The sequence below is a fragment of the Rhamphochromis longiceps genome, linkage group LG14, assembly GCF_057381845.1.
Source record: "Rhamphochromis longiceps isolate RC_006_pf linkage group LG14, R_longiceps_female_GT1.1, whole genome shotgun sequence".
Classification (NCBI taxonomy): Eukaryota; Metazoa; Chordata; class Actinopteri; order Cichliformes; family Cichlidae; genus Rhamphochromis; species Rhamphochromis longiceps.
Window position 1 is genome coordinate 33,969,577 of NC_140570.1, and position 13,629 is coordinate 33,983,205.

A 13,629-nucleotide genomic window follows, 5' to 3' on the forward strand; every position below is an offset into this window, starting at 1 on the left:
TCCAGTTAGAGAATCATTTTCACAGCTTAGAAATATCTGAATTCCTCACTTGATAGTTTTCTTTAAGTCTTTAAAGCTTAAGGGTAGTAACTAACAGAAGGTTGATCTGTAATCATTAATTTAAAAGAAGTTTGACATTTACAGAGTGATTTTGGTAGTACTGACACATCCTGTTTGTTCAGCACGTAAAAACAGTAGCTATTATTAAAGTATTTTAATAAATTGATTTACTTTTTTCTCTTCTTTCCTCAGTACTTGACAAGGAGGCGCAGGCCCTACAAGCGCTCTTGAGCACCATCAATAAACCAGAGGTTGGTGTTTGCTTCTTTCTTCTTCTTTTTTTTTTTTTTTTTTTTTTTAAATCTAATTAATGCAGTTTGCATGATTTTATGTGATTCCGTTAACAAAAAATGAAACTGTAATGATGCTACTATGTTGCATCATTAAACATTCTATTAACAACCTCAATGAATTATTACTTAGCATCTTACTAATGGAGTCAGACCTGCTGACTACCATCCATGTGGGGACTTTTATTCCCAATTGTGCCGCAGCATTTATACAAGTACTGAAAGGTTTGGATTTGCTCTGGGTTAAATACATTTTTCCCCTGGCTCTCACATAGTTAGATTATATACATGAGAAAGCCATTTGTTTTGCACCAAAATACATGATTAAATGTTATAGTTGCAAAATTATCTGACTGAAATATTCATACTAGATACTTCTTTTTTTTTTTAATCCTTTGAAATTGCTATTTTAAAATGGTGTTGGGTTCTCAGCTGCCCAGCAGCTTTGTAGATAAATGAAGACGAGAATGGCTGTTCAATAGCAGCTGGGTCAGAATTAGTAGAACTGCAAATAGAATTTGCTTGACCTTATAAGATAAGATTTGTCACCGTTGGTACCGTCTGAGCTCCTTGTAAAAGTAGCAAAAACAACTCGGTTGGAAATATAATAGATAAAGTTAACAGAATACTGGGGAAGTTCAGCTCTTTTCTGCCATACTGGTCCGTTACTCAACAGAGAGTCAAACTGCGGGAAGGAAAAGGACTAAGGTGGGCCTGCAGGGCAGAGGGGAGGAGGTACAGACTTGACCTGATTGAGTTCTTCCACATATGAATCCCCCCCCTGCAGAGTAGCTCAACCTATTTTTAAATCTTCTCCAAACAGAATGGAAAAAAAATATCTTAGGGTTGCACAGCACATCCCTGCCAGAAGCTGAAAACCTTTTTCCCAATGCACTGTCAGTTTGCATATTTTGATCCCACACTCTTTTCCACTACCAAGCAATATGTTGGTTTTGGAAAATGCAAGAATAAGAAATGCTTATGTTTTTAAGACTTCTAAGCATGGCTGTTTACCAGCCATAACCAGTTTTGGTTCTGAGTTTTAAGGGTTGTAGGAAATTATTAATTTGACAGTATTTTAAGAGTCTGCAGATACTCTGAAGAAGGAATAACTTGATACTCATCCAATGTACTTTCTTGTGATAGGTGTCAGACATCGAGGCCAGAGGAGCAACAGTGAGCTGGAGTGCGCCCACCAAGCCAGAAAGTGAGAATGACAGCAAGGAGGATGACCCCAGCTTCTCAGAGCCTCTCTGCTATGATGTCTCCATCTCAATTAGTGGTAAAGATGGGAAGTACCAGAGCATGCACTGGTGAGTATAAGAAACATCCACAAGTTTTAACATCAGTTGTCATGACAAATTAAGCATAGACTATGTCCTTATCAAACTCAAAAGGTGTTGTTTTTTTTTCATTTTCCTTTAATGCAGTGGGGAAGAACTAAGTGCAACTTTAGAACTCCTTCGGCCAGCAACAGACTATCATGTCAGGTTGGTGCAACACTCCACCACCTCTTATTTCAAATCCAGATTTAGTACTCCTAGTAATAATGTATAAACATGTTTTTTTTGTTTGTTTGTGTCATGCCCCCTCCCAGGGTCCAGGCGATGTGTAGCGGTTTACAGGGAAACCCATCAGAGGCTGTGAGCTTCACCACTTTAAGCTGTGAGCCAGATCCTCCCAATCCTCCCAAGAAGATCAGTGGGACCAAGAATTCTCTTGTACTTCAGTGGAAGGTAAAAGAAAAGACTGCCTGATGAAGCCACAGTTTTAAAGCTGGACATTAAGAAGCAGCAAGAATGTATGATATAAAAAAGATTACTAAATATTGAAACTACGATTTCTTTTGTGTTCAGGAATGATAGTAGGTGATGGTAATAAACGATGCACACATATTTGCCCCTTGAGGCGGAATAATGACGAAGAGTTAAGATCCCTGCACTTTCTATGATTACCTGATAATTATAATTACCTTCCCTTCACATTTGTTACCATGCCCCCATCAGTGTTGTACCACTTCTGTGTTTTCATTCAAACTGTTCTATGGTGAGGATTAATGCTAGTGGTTGCACAGACTACTAGTTAGTTGAAATATTAAAAACCTTTTTTTGTTTGCTTTTTTTTTTTTATCATCTATAGGCTCCATGTGACAATGGTTCCAAAATTCAAAACTACATACTCCAGTGGGATGAGGTAATTTTTTTTTTTTTTTTTTTTTTTTTTTTTTTTATCTCTAAAGAATTGATATTTGTGTTCAACTAGTATTCCAGTTTCTTAAGTGAAACACTTTGTTCATTAAAGGGGAAGGGCACTGGTGTTTATGAACAGTGCTACTATGGACCTCAGAAGCAGTACAAAGTGACCAAGCTTTCTCCAGCTTCACGATACTCTTTCCGCCTTGCAGCCAAAAATGACATGGGTACAAGGTAGGTGCATTAACGTCCTATTATCTCCTGAATGGCACCCTCCCTGTTGTCCGTTATTATATTGCTGTTTCTTCCATCCACTGTCTTCATCCATGTGTGTCTCTCACTGTGTTTCTTCTGTCTCTCTCTCCCATTCTTTCCCATCCACCATCTCTCTCTGCCCTCCCCAGCGAGTTCAGTGAAGTGGTGGACCTGTTCACCTCATGCAGTGTGCCATTGCCACCCTTCCCTCCAGAGCTGGAGATGGCGGGGGTGACCTGGCTGTGTCTGAAGTGGCAGAGGCCTGCTAGCTCTCCAAAGGAGGATGACATCTTTTATATTTTGGAAATGGAGGAGGAAGGCTCGGTATGTCTCCTGCGTAAACCTAAAATCATCTGATCATGTGAGATTGTAGCTCATGTATGAAACAGCAGTATATGCAGACACTGTTTTCTGTAAAATATTATGTTTTTCCCATCCACGTGAAGTGCCTCCCGTTAATGCATACAGGCTTATCTTAGACTGTTGTGTTTCCAGTTGTGTTGCCATCTTGAGTTTGTGAAAGAGTATAAAATATGTACATTTTCCACATTTTGTTGTGCTTAGACTTACCTTAATTCTTTGTCCATTGTGTCCTACTTCCGTTGGTGTTCCTAAGATTCGTTCTGTGCCTAATTGAAATAAATTAATATTAAACAGATGTAACAGTTTGTATTAGGTCTCACAGTTGATGATGTCAGAGTTGGAAAACTAAGCAGTGAGGTCAAAAAAACATGCCCATAGACTTGCAAGAAAGGGTTGACTCAATCCATGGATGAAGGAAAGGATACAAGAACATTTAAACAGTGTTAAGTACTCGAGAGTAGATGGTCTCCATTGAAGGTGGTTTCTCGTGCCTTTTAAAAATAATGGTAAATCCATCCTTAATCCTTAATCACAAGAGTCACAGCTACCGGTTAAAGGTTTAAAGAAAAATTGGAGCAAGAGGGCTTGGTAAGACAGGTAACACAGAAGCCAATTGATTTTTTTTTCTTTTTTTTTTCTAGGTTAAAAAGTTGACATATTTGTAGCTTTGTTGCTTTTGCCCCTCAAAACGTAGTAGGTGGCGTGAACCAGACGAAAGCTTCCGTAATCCCTGCAGCTATTGCTCCTGCAGACCACTTTGCTTTCTGTGCTACAGTGGTTGTCTTGAAAGCCATTGCTCACCTGGTTGTTTTCCTCCTCCCTTTGTCATTTGTCTTTGTCTCAGGGATATGGCTTCCAGACAAGCTACAACGGTGACGAACTCTCTTTCACCATTAGGAATCTCCACAGGAGCACCAAGTACAAGTTTAGGGTAAGGGAGCCCAAAGACTGACGTTGGTCCTTTTGGTTGTACTTTAATTTGAAATAAATGAAATCATATCTTTTAAATGAAAATATTAAAAGAATGCAGATCATAAATGTAGAACTTCTGAAATTTATGCTCAGGGATGCAGTGAAGCATTCCTGTCCAACTTTTTGGAAAAATGTTGAGGTTAACAAATTCTGAATGAGCATGTATTTATTTGTTTATTTATTTTTAAAGCTTCAATATTTGATATGTTGGCTTGGGAATTATTTGCTGCTTATTATTATTATTATTATTATTATTATTATTATTATTATTAATAATATCAAGTGTCCCAATGATTTTTGAAAACAAGGTTGTGGAGTGTGTATGGAGAGGAACAGCTTTTAGGCGGGGAAGTTGCTGAGTTCAATGTTGACCCTGTGAGTCATCTGTTTTGCAAGATTCTGCTAGCAAAGCGGTGGGCAGCTGACAACATCAACAGGAAGAGCCAATGAGAACCTAGTTGTGCAAAGTGTTTGAGCTACACAAGTTTTTTGGGCCGGCAGTAATGTTAGAACCTTTGGACAAATAGTTGCCTGTGTCTTCTTCCCTATATATTTTTCTCTTTCACACATTCCCAGATTCCCAGTCTTTCCCATTCTCCCCAACATTATTAGTCTCCTATTTAATTTTTGAATGTTTACTAAAGAGTTTTGAGCTCAGAAAATGGGCAAAGATTAATAATTGGTTGAAATTAAACTGAAGATGTGACGCCTGCTTGAGATGTATGATCCATATCTTTATATAAAATAGTGTGTGTTCAATAAATCTGTAATATTTGTTTTTCTAAATATTTGTAGCGTGTTAGACGTCTTAAATGAGTTTTGTCTAAAACACAGTTCCATATCCTGTAAACGTTGTTTTAGTATTGATTACAGCAATTTGTAAATGCTGTTTAGCCTTGTTTGAGCAGGCCTGAAAGATATAGAGCCCACTTTTAAGAGGTTTACTGTGCCCTGTTAAACTAAACATTTCTCAGAGATGGCATCACCTCAGCTGTGACGTTAGTGAGTTCTTAGCTCGAATCCATCTTTAAAAATATCATTTTTGCCCAGCATTTTCACCGCAGACATCCAGACGTTCAGACATATAAACACCTTCCCAATTTCCCCAAAGCATCTTTGTGGTTGTTTCTACTACACTGGTTGTCCTCAGAAGGAAGTGGTGGGTTTCTGGTTTTGGTGCTAGAGGCAGCAGTGCTGATTGCCAAAACATATAGAAGACATTCTTTTAATTCAGGTGAACTGCTTTTGTGGTATTTCCTTTAAAAAAAAAAAAAAGGCAAAAAAGAAAAAGTTGATTACATAAGTTCCTCCATAAGACTGTATTTAACAAGTGTGTCATATTCAGTTTAGCTAAGTAGCTGTACTCCTAAACTGCATTTGCACTAGATCACAGGTGTTCAGTGTGTCTCCCCTCTCATAATAACTGTTATTTTCCTGCAGCAAGTGACAGTAACAGGTGCTATTTTTCTGCCCTGTGTTTCAAGAGCAAGAAATCCAAATTAATTAATAGACTGGTAATAGAATTTATAAGCTTTACTCACATGGCCATACAAATCCACACCACAGCATTGCAAAGCATGAAACTGTCAGAAAAGTATCACATAAACAAGCCGCCATATGGCTAAATGATAGAAATATTCATTAGCCATCTCAAGAAATCCTCAATTCCTCATTTCCAATTTTCCAGCTGCACATTGCGAAGGCAGGCTATGCACTGTGCAGGTTTGTTTGGTACAATTCGTGGATGAACGCTGCTCAGCGTGCTCACAGAGATTTCAATATTATAGCAGAAGCGGCAGAGAAATGCAAATCCCAATAAAGCTTATTGTCTCGTTTCATGATTGCCTTTTGAATTGAGAAGAATAAAACCTGTTTAGACACCACAAGCTCTGCAGAGTCATCTCTCTCATAATGTGCTATTTGCCTGAGGCCATTTTAGTTGCAGGCATACTGTTTACTTTGTCTCATGGATCTGGTTGGTGGTTATTATCAGGGAAAATAATGATCTTTATACACTTGGCCTCATTTACTACCTAGAGGGGAAAAAAGGATTAATTTCCTGATAGGGGTTTATTATTTATTTATTTCTGCATTTCTGCACCTCCTCCAGGTGGCGGCATACAACTCAGAGGGCAAGAGCAACCCTAGCCAGGTGGTCGAGTTCATCACAAAACCAGATATACCTGGCTGTCCCTTCAAGCCTGTCATCAGAGGAAGAGTCCTGCCCAACAGCTTCAAAATGGCCTGGGGTAAGTTTTCTTCTAGTTGCCCTTTTGACTTATTAAAACCTTTCACTCTTCATGTAGTTGACAGCCTGGCAAGTCCAGTTTGCAAGTTCATTTTTCTGACTGAGCTCTGCCTGGACCTATGTGACGGATGACATCCCAGGCTGTCTGTACTATAGATGATTGACAATTCTCTTCTCTTCAGACATAAGCATGAATCCTTCATACGCACACCTCACTGGACAAACACATCCATCACCGCTGTACGTGTCTGTGCTTCCAGATTTCAAAATGCCATTTAAAAAACATGTCTGCAGTTATGAAGATATTTTCAAATGTTTCTGTGCACTAAAATGAGTTTCAGAAGAAAAAACAAGGCAACATCCTTGGCCAATCATGCTTTAACTGAGATTATTCTAATGCCGAAATCAGAAATCAAATTTTGTAGATTCATAGCACACTTTTAAAATGAATTAATATATTTCAGGTGGATAAGTAGTCAACCCTTTTGGGGACATAATGATTTATATAGAAAAATAATTATTTTAATTATGTGCTTGTGTTAAAATTTAGAACCCCCTAAAGATGATGGTGGCTCAGAAATCACTAAGTATGTTGTGGAGCTTTCTGAAGGCACAAGTGGTAAGTTCCTCATGGTGACAGTAATAATTTACAAATTTAATAATATATGATTTCATTTATTGAAATAATTTTAATGTAATTAAAATGGTCTGTGCGTGCGTGTGTGTTTTTTGTTATGTTTTTTCCGCTTAGGCTCACCGTGGGGGCAGGTGTACTCGGGGCCAGCTCTGGAACATGTGTGTGAGGGCTTGAAGCCCGGCTGCTCCTACCAGACGCGAGTTTACTGCATGAGCGAGGGGGGGCAGAGCCCGGTGAGTCATTCAACGTCAGTACACGTGTGCACATGGTTGCGCACATAGCCTTGTGTTTCACCACAGGAATTCAGAGTTTGATGCATCAGTTACATATTGATTTGATTGCAGGGAGAAAAGGGAGGGTAAGATATGGCTGTGGTTTTTTGGGCGTTTTTTGTTTTGTTATGCTTTTTTTGTTTTTGTTTTTTAAATGATTTGCATACACGTGGACTGAGATTACTGTTAGAAACATTAGAAAATGTAACAGACACTTATTTATCTTATAAAAACTTTCAGAATCACACTAGGTGTTAGCCCCTTTTCCTGTTGTTGTTGTTATTATTATTATTATTATCATTATTATTATTATTTTGGTTATGAGTGATGCATTTCTGAGCTGTTATTCAAAGTGTTGTGAGTAAGCAGACAGTGATGATTTCATTAATTTGACACAAATGATTCTAGATATGCAATCTATTTATGGCAAGTTTTAATAGGAAATTGTCATTCAGTCAGTTGCTTATGTTGGATATTAGACTATGCTTCCTGGTGTGTAAGTACAAGACAAAGCCTGCTAATCGATTAACCCTCCCTGCATGTGTCAGAGAATGTTTTTCTTAATTAGTTCAGTTCACAGACGCTCTTCATTAATTTCTTCATCAGCTGTTTGTGCATGCATTTATTCAAGATGGAGCTGGTAAAGAAACATGAGTCATGGTGGCGAATTCCTGCTTTTTGGTGCAGCGCAATGTGACATAACACTCACATGGGCTTTTTTTTTTCCCTTTGTCACAGAAGTTGAGTGTATAATTCACTTGTGAGGCAGTATGTCTAACTTTACCCATAAAGACAGCGTATTTTTCTGTATGCTCGTGTCCTTTGATCGATGCATTCACATTAGTCTCCTCTCCGGACTGCTGTAGCCTGAGTCGGTCTGATAAGCCGGTGAAAATGACAATCTGTGTCCTGTGTGTTTTGTAAGAGGAGAGAGTAAAGAGTGTGAAATTGTTATTTTCTGTGGGTCTTAATTGGTGTGTTGTCTTTACTTGCAAGCTGTCAGAGACCCTGCAGGTCCAGACTCCCGCAGTGCCCCCGGGGCAATGCCAGCCCCCTCGGTTGGTGGGCAAGCCCAAAGCCAGGGAGGTGCAACTGCGCTGGGGTGAGTCATTCCTCTCCAACTTAGATCTGTGTGGGATGCATCTCTGGCTTCTGTTGATGCATTTATTTGTCTTGTGAACAAACCTCAAAGCACTAATCTTTGATTGTACAGTTACTATTATTTTGCTGTTTGTGCATTTTAGCTTTGTTTATACACTGTTATTTTTCTTGGACAGTGCTTCTTTTTTTCTCCCAAAGTGTATTGATCTTTATAAATACTTGTTTGTACAAATTTCCTAGGTGTCCCTCAGGTAGACGGAGGAAGCCCGGTTTCTTGCTACAGTATAGAAATGAGCGGGCCACAGTCTGAGGAAAGCAAAGAGGTTTACCAGGGTCCAGAGCTGGACTGTTCTGTAGGAGGGTTAATGCCTGGCAAAACCTATAGTTTCCGGCTCAAGGCAGCAAACAAGGCTGGGGTGAGAGACTAATAATACTGAATAACACTGTAAGGGATTTAATTATTTTTTCCCAGTGTGCTTTGAACAGTCTCAATAAATACATTTTAAAAGTGTCATTTGGAAATTTCTGGTTGTATAAACTAGTTCTGTTCTTTTCATGTGAAAAGTTTGGCCCTCTTTCGGAGCGCTTTGAGGTTACGACTGGCCCCGGGGCCCCTGAGCAGTGCAAAGCTCCCTCCACCACATGCAAGTCCTCCAGCTGTGTTGTTGTGAGCTGGGAGGTAAGACTGGCTGCCCCAAGTAATGTGTTCAAAATTGAGTGTTGTATGCATCATACTCATTCATTTCTTGTTTGGGATCTAGGCCCCTCCTTGTAATGGAGCTCCGGTGACAGAGTTTCGTCTGGAGTGGGGAGCAGCTGAGGGTAGCATGCAGATTTGTTATAGTGGACCAGGCCTCAGTCATGAAATGAAAGGCCTACTGCCTGCAACCAACTACTTCTGCCGGGTGCAAGTGAGTGCTTCATTATTTCCGATTTTATTTCTCGATTTCTAGCCCCCCCCTTTTTTTTTTCTTCAGTCTTCACCATGGTTAAAATAAAAGTCTAAAGCAGAATTATACATCATCTTTCACTATATAAAGACTATTATGCTATCTTATGACCTTATTTAAGTGTGATATATTCTCTGAGAATCTCATAATAATCCGAAGGACTCCCAGTAAAATGAATAATTTTAACTTTAATTTAATTTGAGAACATAAAGCTGACTAGGCCAGCACAGTAGGAAATATCTGAAACAGTTCTGCATCAGTTCCCTTATCCTTTGAGACACCACTTTCTGCCGGAGTGGAATAGTTCTTTTCAGTTTTTTTTTTTTTTGTTTTTGTTTTTTTTTTTGTGGTTTTTTTTTTAATGTCAGTACTTGTAATAATTTCTGCAGCGTTACTAAATGTCATCATTTGAGGTTTTCTCCAATTTTGTGGATGTTATCATTTGGATAGTTGTTTGGTGCATTTAATTTTTAGCATATTCTTGACTGAAGAGTAAAATTGTTTACGTTTACATTGGAACTCCATCTTGTGGTCAAACGTTAATGCTGCACAGGTGTTCTTCCACACCACAAGTGGTACTTGATATCAACTTCTTGGGCGCACTCTTGTTTCTTGTTAATAGGCTGTGAACGTGGCTGGTGTGGGTCCCTTCAGCGAGGCAGTGTTTTGCCTGACGCCCTGCACTGTGCCTGCTGCTGTCAGCAACATATACGTGCTCAAAGAGTCTGAGCTGCGAAGTTACGATACTCCAGTGGATGCGGATGAAGATGAGGAAGAGGAGGAGAGTGAGTCCCGGCCACAGCCGGTCTACTCTCCGTCCACCTGCCTGGGTATTTGCTGGGACCCTCCATGCGATCACGGCTCTGAGATCAATTCCTACCTGATTGACATTGGAGAGCGACAACCTATTGTTGTTGGTCCGGTCACCAAACACGTCATCCAAAATCTACAGCCTGACACCAGCTACAGGTTGGTGCAAGTTTTAAAGGTAGCATCGTAGTTATGCTACACCACTAAGAACTTTCCAGATGTAAGGCAGAAAGAGCAGTTTTTAAATTATGTCTCTGTGCTCATGCGGGATAACATGTGATACAAATTGGACACGCCATGCTTTTAGATTCACTTGGTCTGTGATGCTTTGTTCCAAAAGATGTCAAAGGGGACAACTTGGGCAGATGTAATTGGTTACATCTGTAAACCTTGTCTATTGTGAAGAGGGCTGGCAACTGTTTAGAAAGCAGTTGGGTTCCAGACGAGACATCAAACATTTTTTTGTTGGCTGGATATTTGAATGTGTTTTATTATTCTAAACGAGACAGAAATACTGACAGAGTTCATGGATTAACATTTTAAGAGGGACTGAGATGAATGAATTTGTTGTCAACTTTTAGTGAATTTGTACAGAAAATGTAAAATCAAGGACATAAAGGTCCTCTGGTTGTCACTGCAGTGTTTTACTATACCTTTCCAGCTCTCTGGTGTCATGTCTTCTTCTTCTTCTTCTTCAGGATTCGAATCCAAGCCCTTAATAGCCTGGGAGCAGGCCCCTTTAGTCACACCTTTAAGCTGAAGACAAAGCCCCTGCCCCCACAGCCCCCCCGCTTGGAGTGCACCGCCTTCAGCCACCAGACCCTCAGGCTCAAGTGGGGTGACGGCCCAGCCAAAGCCACCTCAGATGCCCTTCAGTATCAGCTGCACATGGGGGACAAGAATGGCAGGTTAGTCGGTCATTATTCAGGTGGGAGAAAGCGATCTGACAAGAGATAAACCAATAAGAAGGGAGACTGGAGTTTGAGCAAAAGCTGCAGATAACTGTATTCAGGAGGGCGGGGTGATTGAAAATAAAGCAGCAGACAAATTGCGTTGGAAGCTGAAGGAGACAGGAACTGATGATATGCCTTTTGCCACTCTGTAGTTTCAGATAGAGAAGTCACTCATGCCATTTGCTTTTTCTAATATTTATCCTTTGCTCATTAAATCCTTTCTCTTTTTCCATGTTCCTGTCATTGCAGATTTATATCCTTGTATAAAGGACCATGCCACACACACAAAGTCCAGAGGCTTAATGAGTCTACCTCTTACACGTTCCGCATCCAGGCCTTTAATGAGGCGGGCGAAGGGCCCTTCTCCAATGTTTACACATTCACTACCCCACGTTCTCCTCCAGCTCCTCTGAAAGGTACAGTGCCACATTTTTTTCTTTCTGTCCTAAGCATTAAACAGTTCCTACTATCTTTACAGACACTCACTGCTTGACACTGTGTGCTCATCCTTTAACCTGAGGTGACCCAAACTTGACTTGCATTTGAGTTAGACCAAACTGCCAGAGATTCACTCGCCTGCTCTCATCAAAAGTCGTGTAGATCAGCTCTGTGGTCTGGTCTCTGCCAGCCTCTGCAGAGCCTCTTTTGATCCTACGCGTTGAAGTCAGTAATGAGGATGTAGGCTTTATTCTCAGTGCGGCACCTCTTTTGAATCAAGCAGTCATGTGCCAGATTGTCAGTGTTACTCAACACTGCTGGTCTCCCCACACAGTGAAGTGGACTCTCAAATATAGACAGTTTGAATTTAGACAAGCCATTTCAGCATTGAGTTTAACGTCTGATATCACAAAGGCACAAAAGACTAAAATGCTACTTGCCGCTCCATCTCTTCACGCATTACCAGGCCACTTTCAACCAGTCCAGTACAACCACGTATTTTTTTATTGTTTTTGCTCAAATTGCCACCTACCTAAGGAACAGCGTGACTCACAGTTAGGTACTCTGCTAATGGGGGAACAATCACATTAAGTTCTCTAAAATGCACTTTTTTTTTTATCCATCGGCTTGAGTCACTGTTCATATATAAAAGCAAGTACTCTTGTATTAAAGCTAGGAGTGTCTGAAGAAGTTCCATTTTCAGAAATCCCCCAAAGCTCGCATTCAAAGTGGGAGTTTACTTCATGTTTGAAAAGTGTTTGGGAACTTTGATGTCTCTTACTATTTTGTCAACAAAGCTACATCCCGTTATTTTGCAGAATATGCATTATGCGGGGTTCACTTCAAATGGTGTTTTGGTTACTTTAATCCAGAGAAGCCTTTTTACACATCTCCATTGCAGTAATGTACCACCCTTCAAAGGGAATCTAAGATAAATAGCAGTTCAGTTTACCTGTGTTTAAATGAAGCCATTTTAGCCTGGATATAACCACCGGTAGCGTTTTAGATGTTGAGTAGCCAGAATTGACCGTGTTTGGACCTGAGGGAGGACTTGGATCAGTTTGCAAAGCAGGCTACTGTTATAAACTGTGCTAATTGCAAACACACATGGCTGCTAACTAGTGTTAAGTAACACACTAATAAAATACCAGATTTTAATCTTCAAAACTCAAGTGCAATTTGTTGCAGACTTCTTGGACAGGCACACAGCAACACTGCATTTATTGATTATTGGTTAGATATTTCACTCACATTAAAGTTGCCATCAAGGGGAAACTGTGTCAGGCTCTAAACATGTATTTAAATGCTCTAAATCTGGCCATTTAACATGGGAGTCCATGTGGATTGACTGCAGTGTTTGATATTTTAGCACTGGCCTAATTTTTTTTGATGCAGAGGGTGTTGCATGTGTGTACCTTTCTAATGCTGTCAGTGATGTTTTGTTGTTTTTTTTGTAGTTGGGTTTTTTGTGGGTTTTTTTTTTTTACATTTCTATTAGTCTATTTTAAAGCAGTTAAATAAGTAGTCGCCTGTATTGCTTGTCTTCATCACAGCTCATTTTTTTCCCTCTTTCATTTCCAACTTCACCCTCCAGCCCCTAAAGTGGAGCGTCTGGATGATAACTCCTGCGAAGTCACGTGGGAGGCCCTGCCGCCTATGAAGGGGGACCCAGTAATCTACAGCTTGCAGTGTATGATAGGAAATTCAGATTTTAAACAGGTACAGATGTTGTCGTGTTAAGGTTTTGTACCCCTCCTTTGTGTTTTATGTCCTTCTGTGTTACCTTCATGTGACCCACCATTCATCACAGTGGCCTTTTTCTATGCAGAGTGGGATACAGATGGATCCCAGGGCCTTGATGCGTTTGCTGTGGCTTTGCAGCACTCTGTATTACTCACCGCTGGCTTTAAATTGCCCATTATGCAAAGGTCATTGATCCATGAGGTATACCAGGTGTCTAACCCCTGCCACCACATTCATCCCTCTCAATGGCCTGTGGCCATGTTAACATGAAATAATGGTCTCTGCAGGTTTATGCTAATCTCACCACATCGTATATGGCAATTGAATCGGGACGCTGAAATATAT

At 40.1% G+C, this 13,629-nt stretch overlaps 1 protein-coding gene across 3 annotated transcripts in view; it reads left to right on the forward strand.

The window, feature by feature from the left end:
• fndc3a (fibronectin type III domain containing 3A) overlaps nt 1–13,629 on the forward strand; it is a 47,181-nt gene that overhangs the window by 30,452 nt on the left and 3,100 nt on the right. For all 3 annotated transcript variants that reach the window (XM_085379305.1, XM_085379307.1, XM_085379306.1), the window contains exons 7-25: nt 253–311; nt 1,497–1,663; nt 1,781–1,840; nt 1,948–2,086; nt 2,490–2,543; nt 2,652–2,776; nt 2,947–3,121; nt 4,005–4,091; nt 6,243–6,381; nt 6,931–6,999; nt 7,132–7,250; nt 8,286–8,391; nt 8,631–8,806; nt 8,956–9,069; nt 9,152–9,301; nt 9,963–10,309; nt 10,849–11,058; nt 11,353–11,519; nt 13,136–13,260. In XM_085379305.1, coding sequence (XP_085235431.1) covers nt 253–311; nt 1,497–1,663; nt 1,781–1,840; nt 1,948–2,086; nt 2,490–2,543; nt 2,652–2,776; nt 2,947–3,121; nt 4,005–4,091; nt 6,243–6,381; nt 6,931–6,999; nt 7,132–7,250; nt 8,286–8,391; nt 8,631–8,806; nt 8,956–9,069; nt 9,152–9,301; nt 9,963–10,309; nt 10,849–11,058; nt 11,353–11,519; nt 13,136–13,260 — 2,588 coding nt within the window. The remainder of the gene's footprint in view (nt 1–252; nt 312–1,496; nt 1,664–1,780; nt 1,841–1,947; nt 2,087–2,489; nt 2,544–2,651; nt 2,777–2,946; nt 3,122–4,004; nt 4,092–6,242; nt 6,382–6,930; nt 7,000–7,131; nt 7,251–8,285; nt 8,392–8,630; nt 8,807–8,955; nt 9,070–9,151; nt 9,302–9,962; nt 10,310–10,848; nt 11,059–11,352; nt 11,520–13,135; nt 13,261–13,629) is intronic.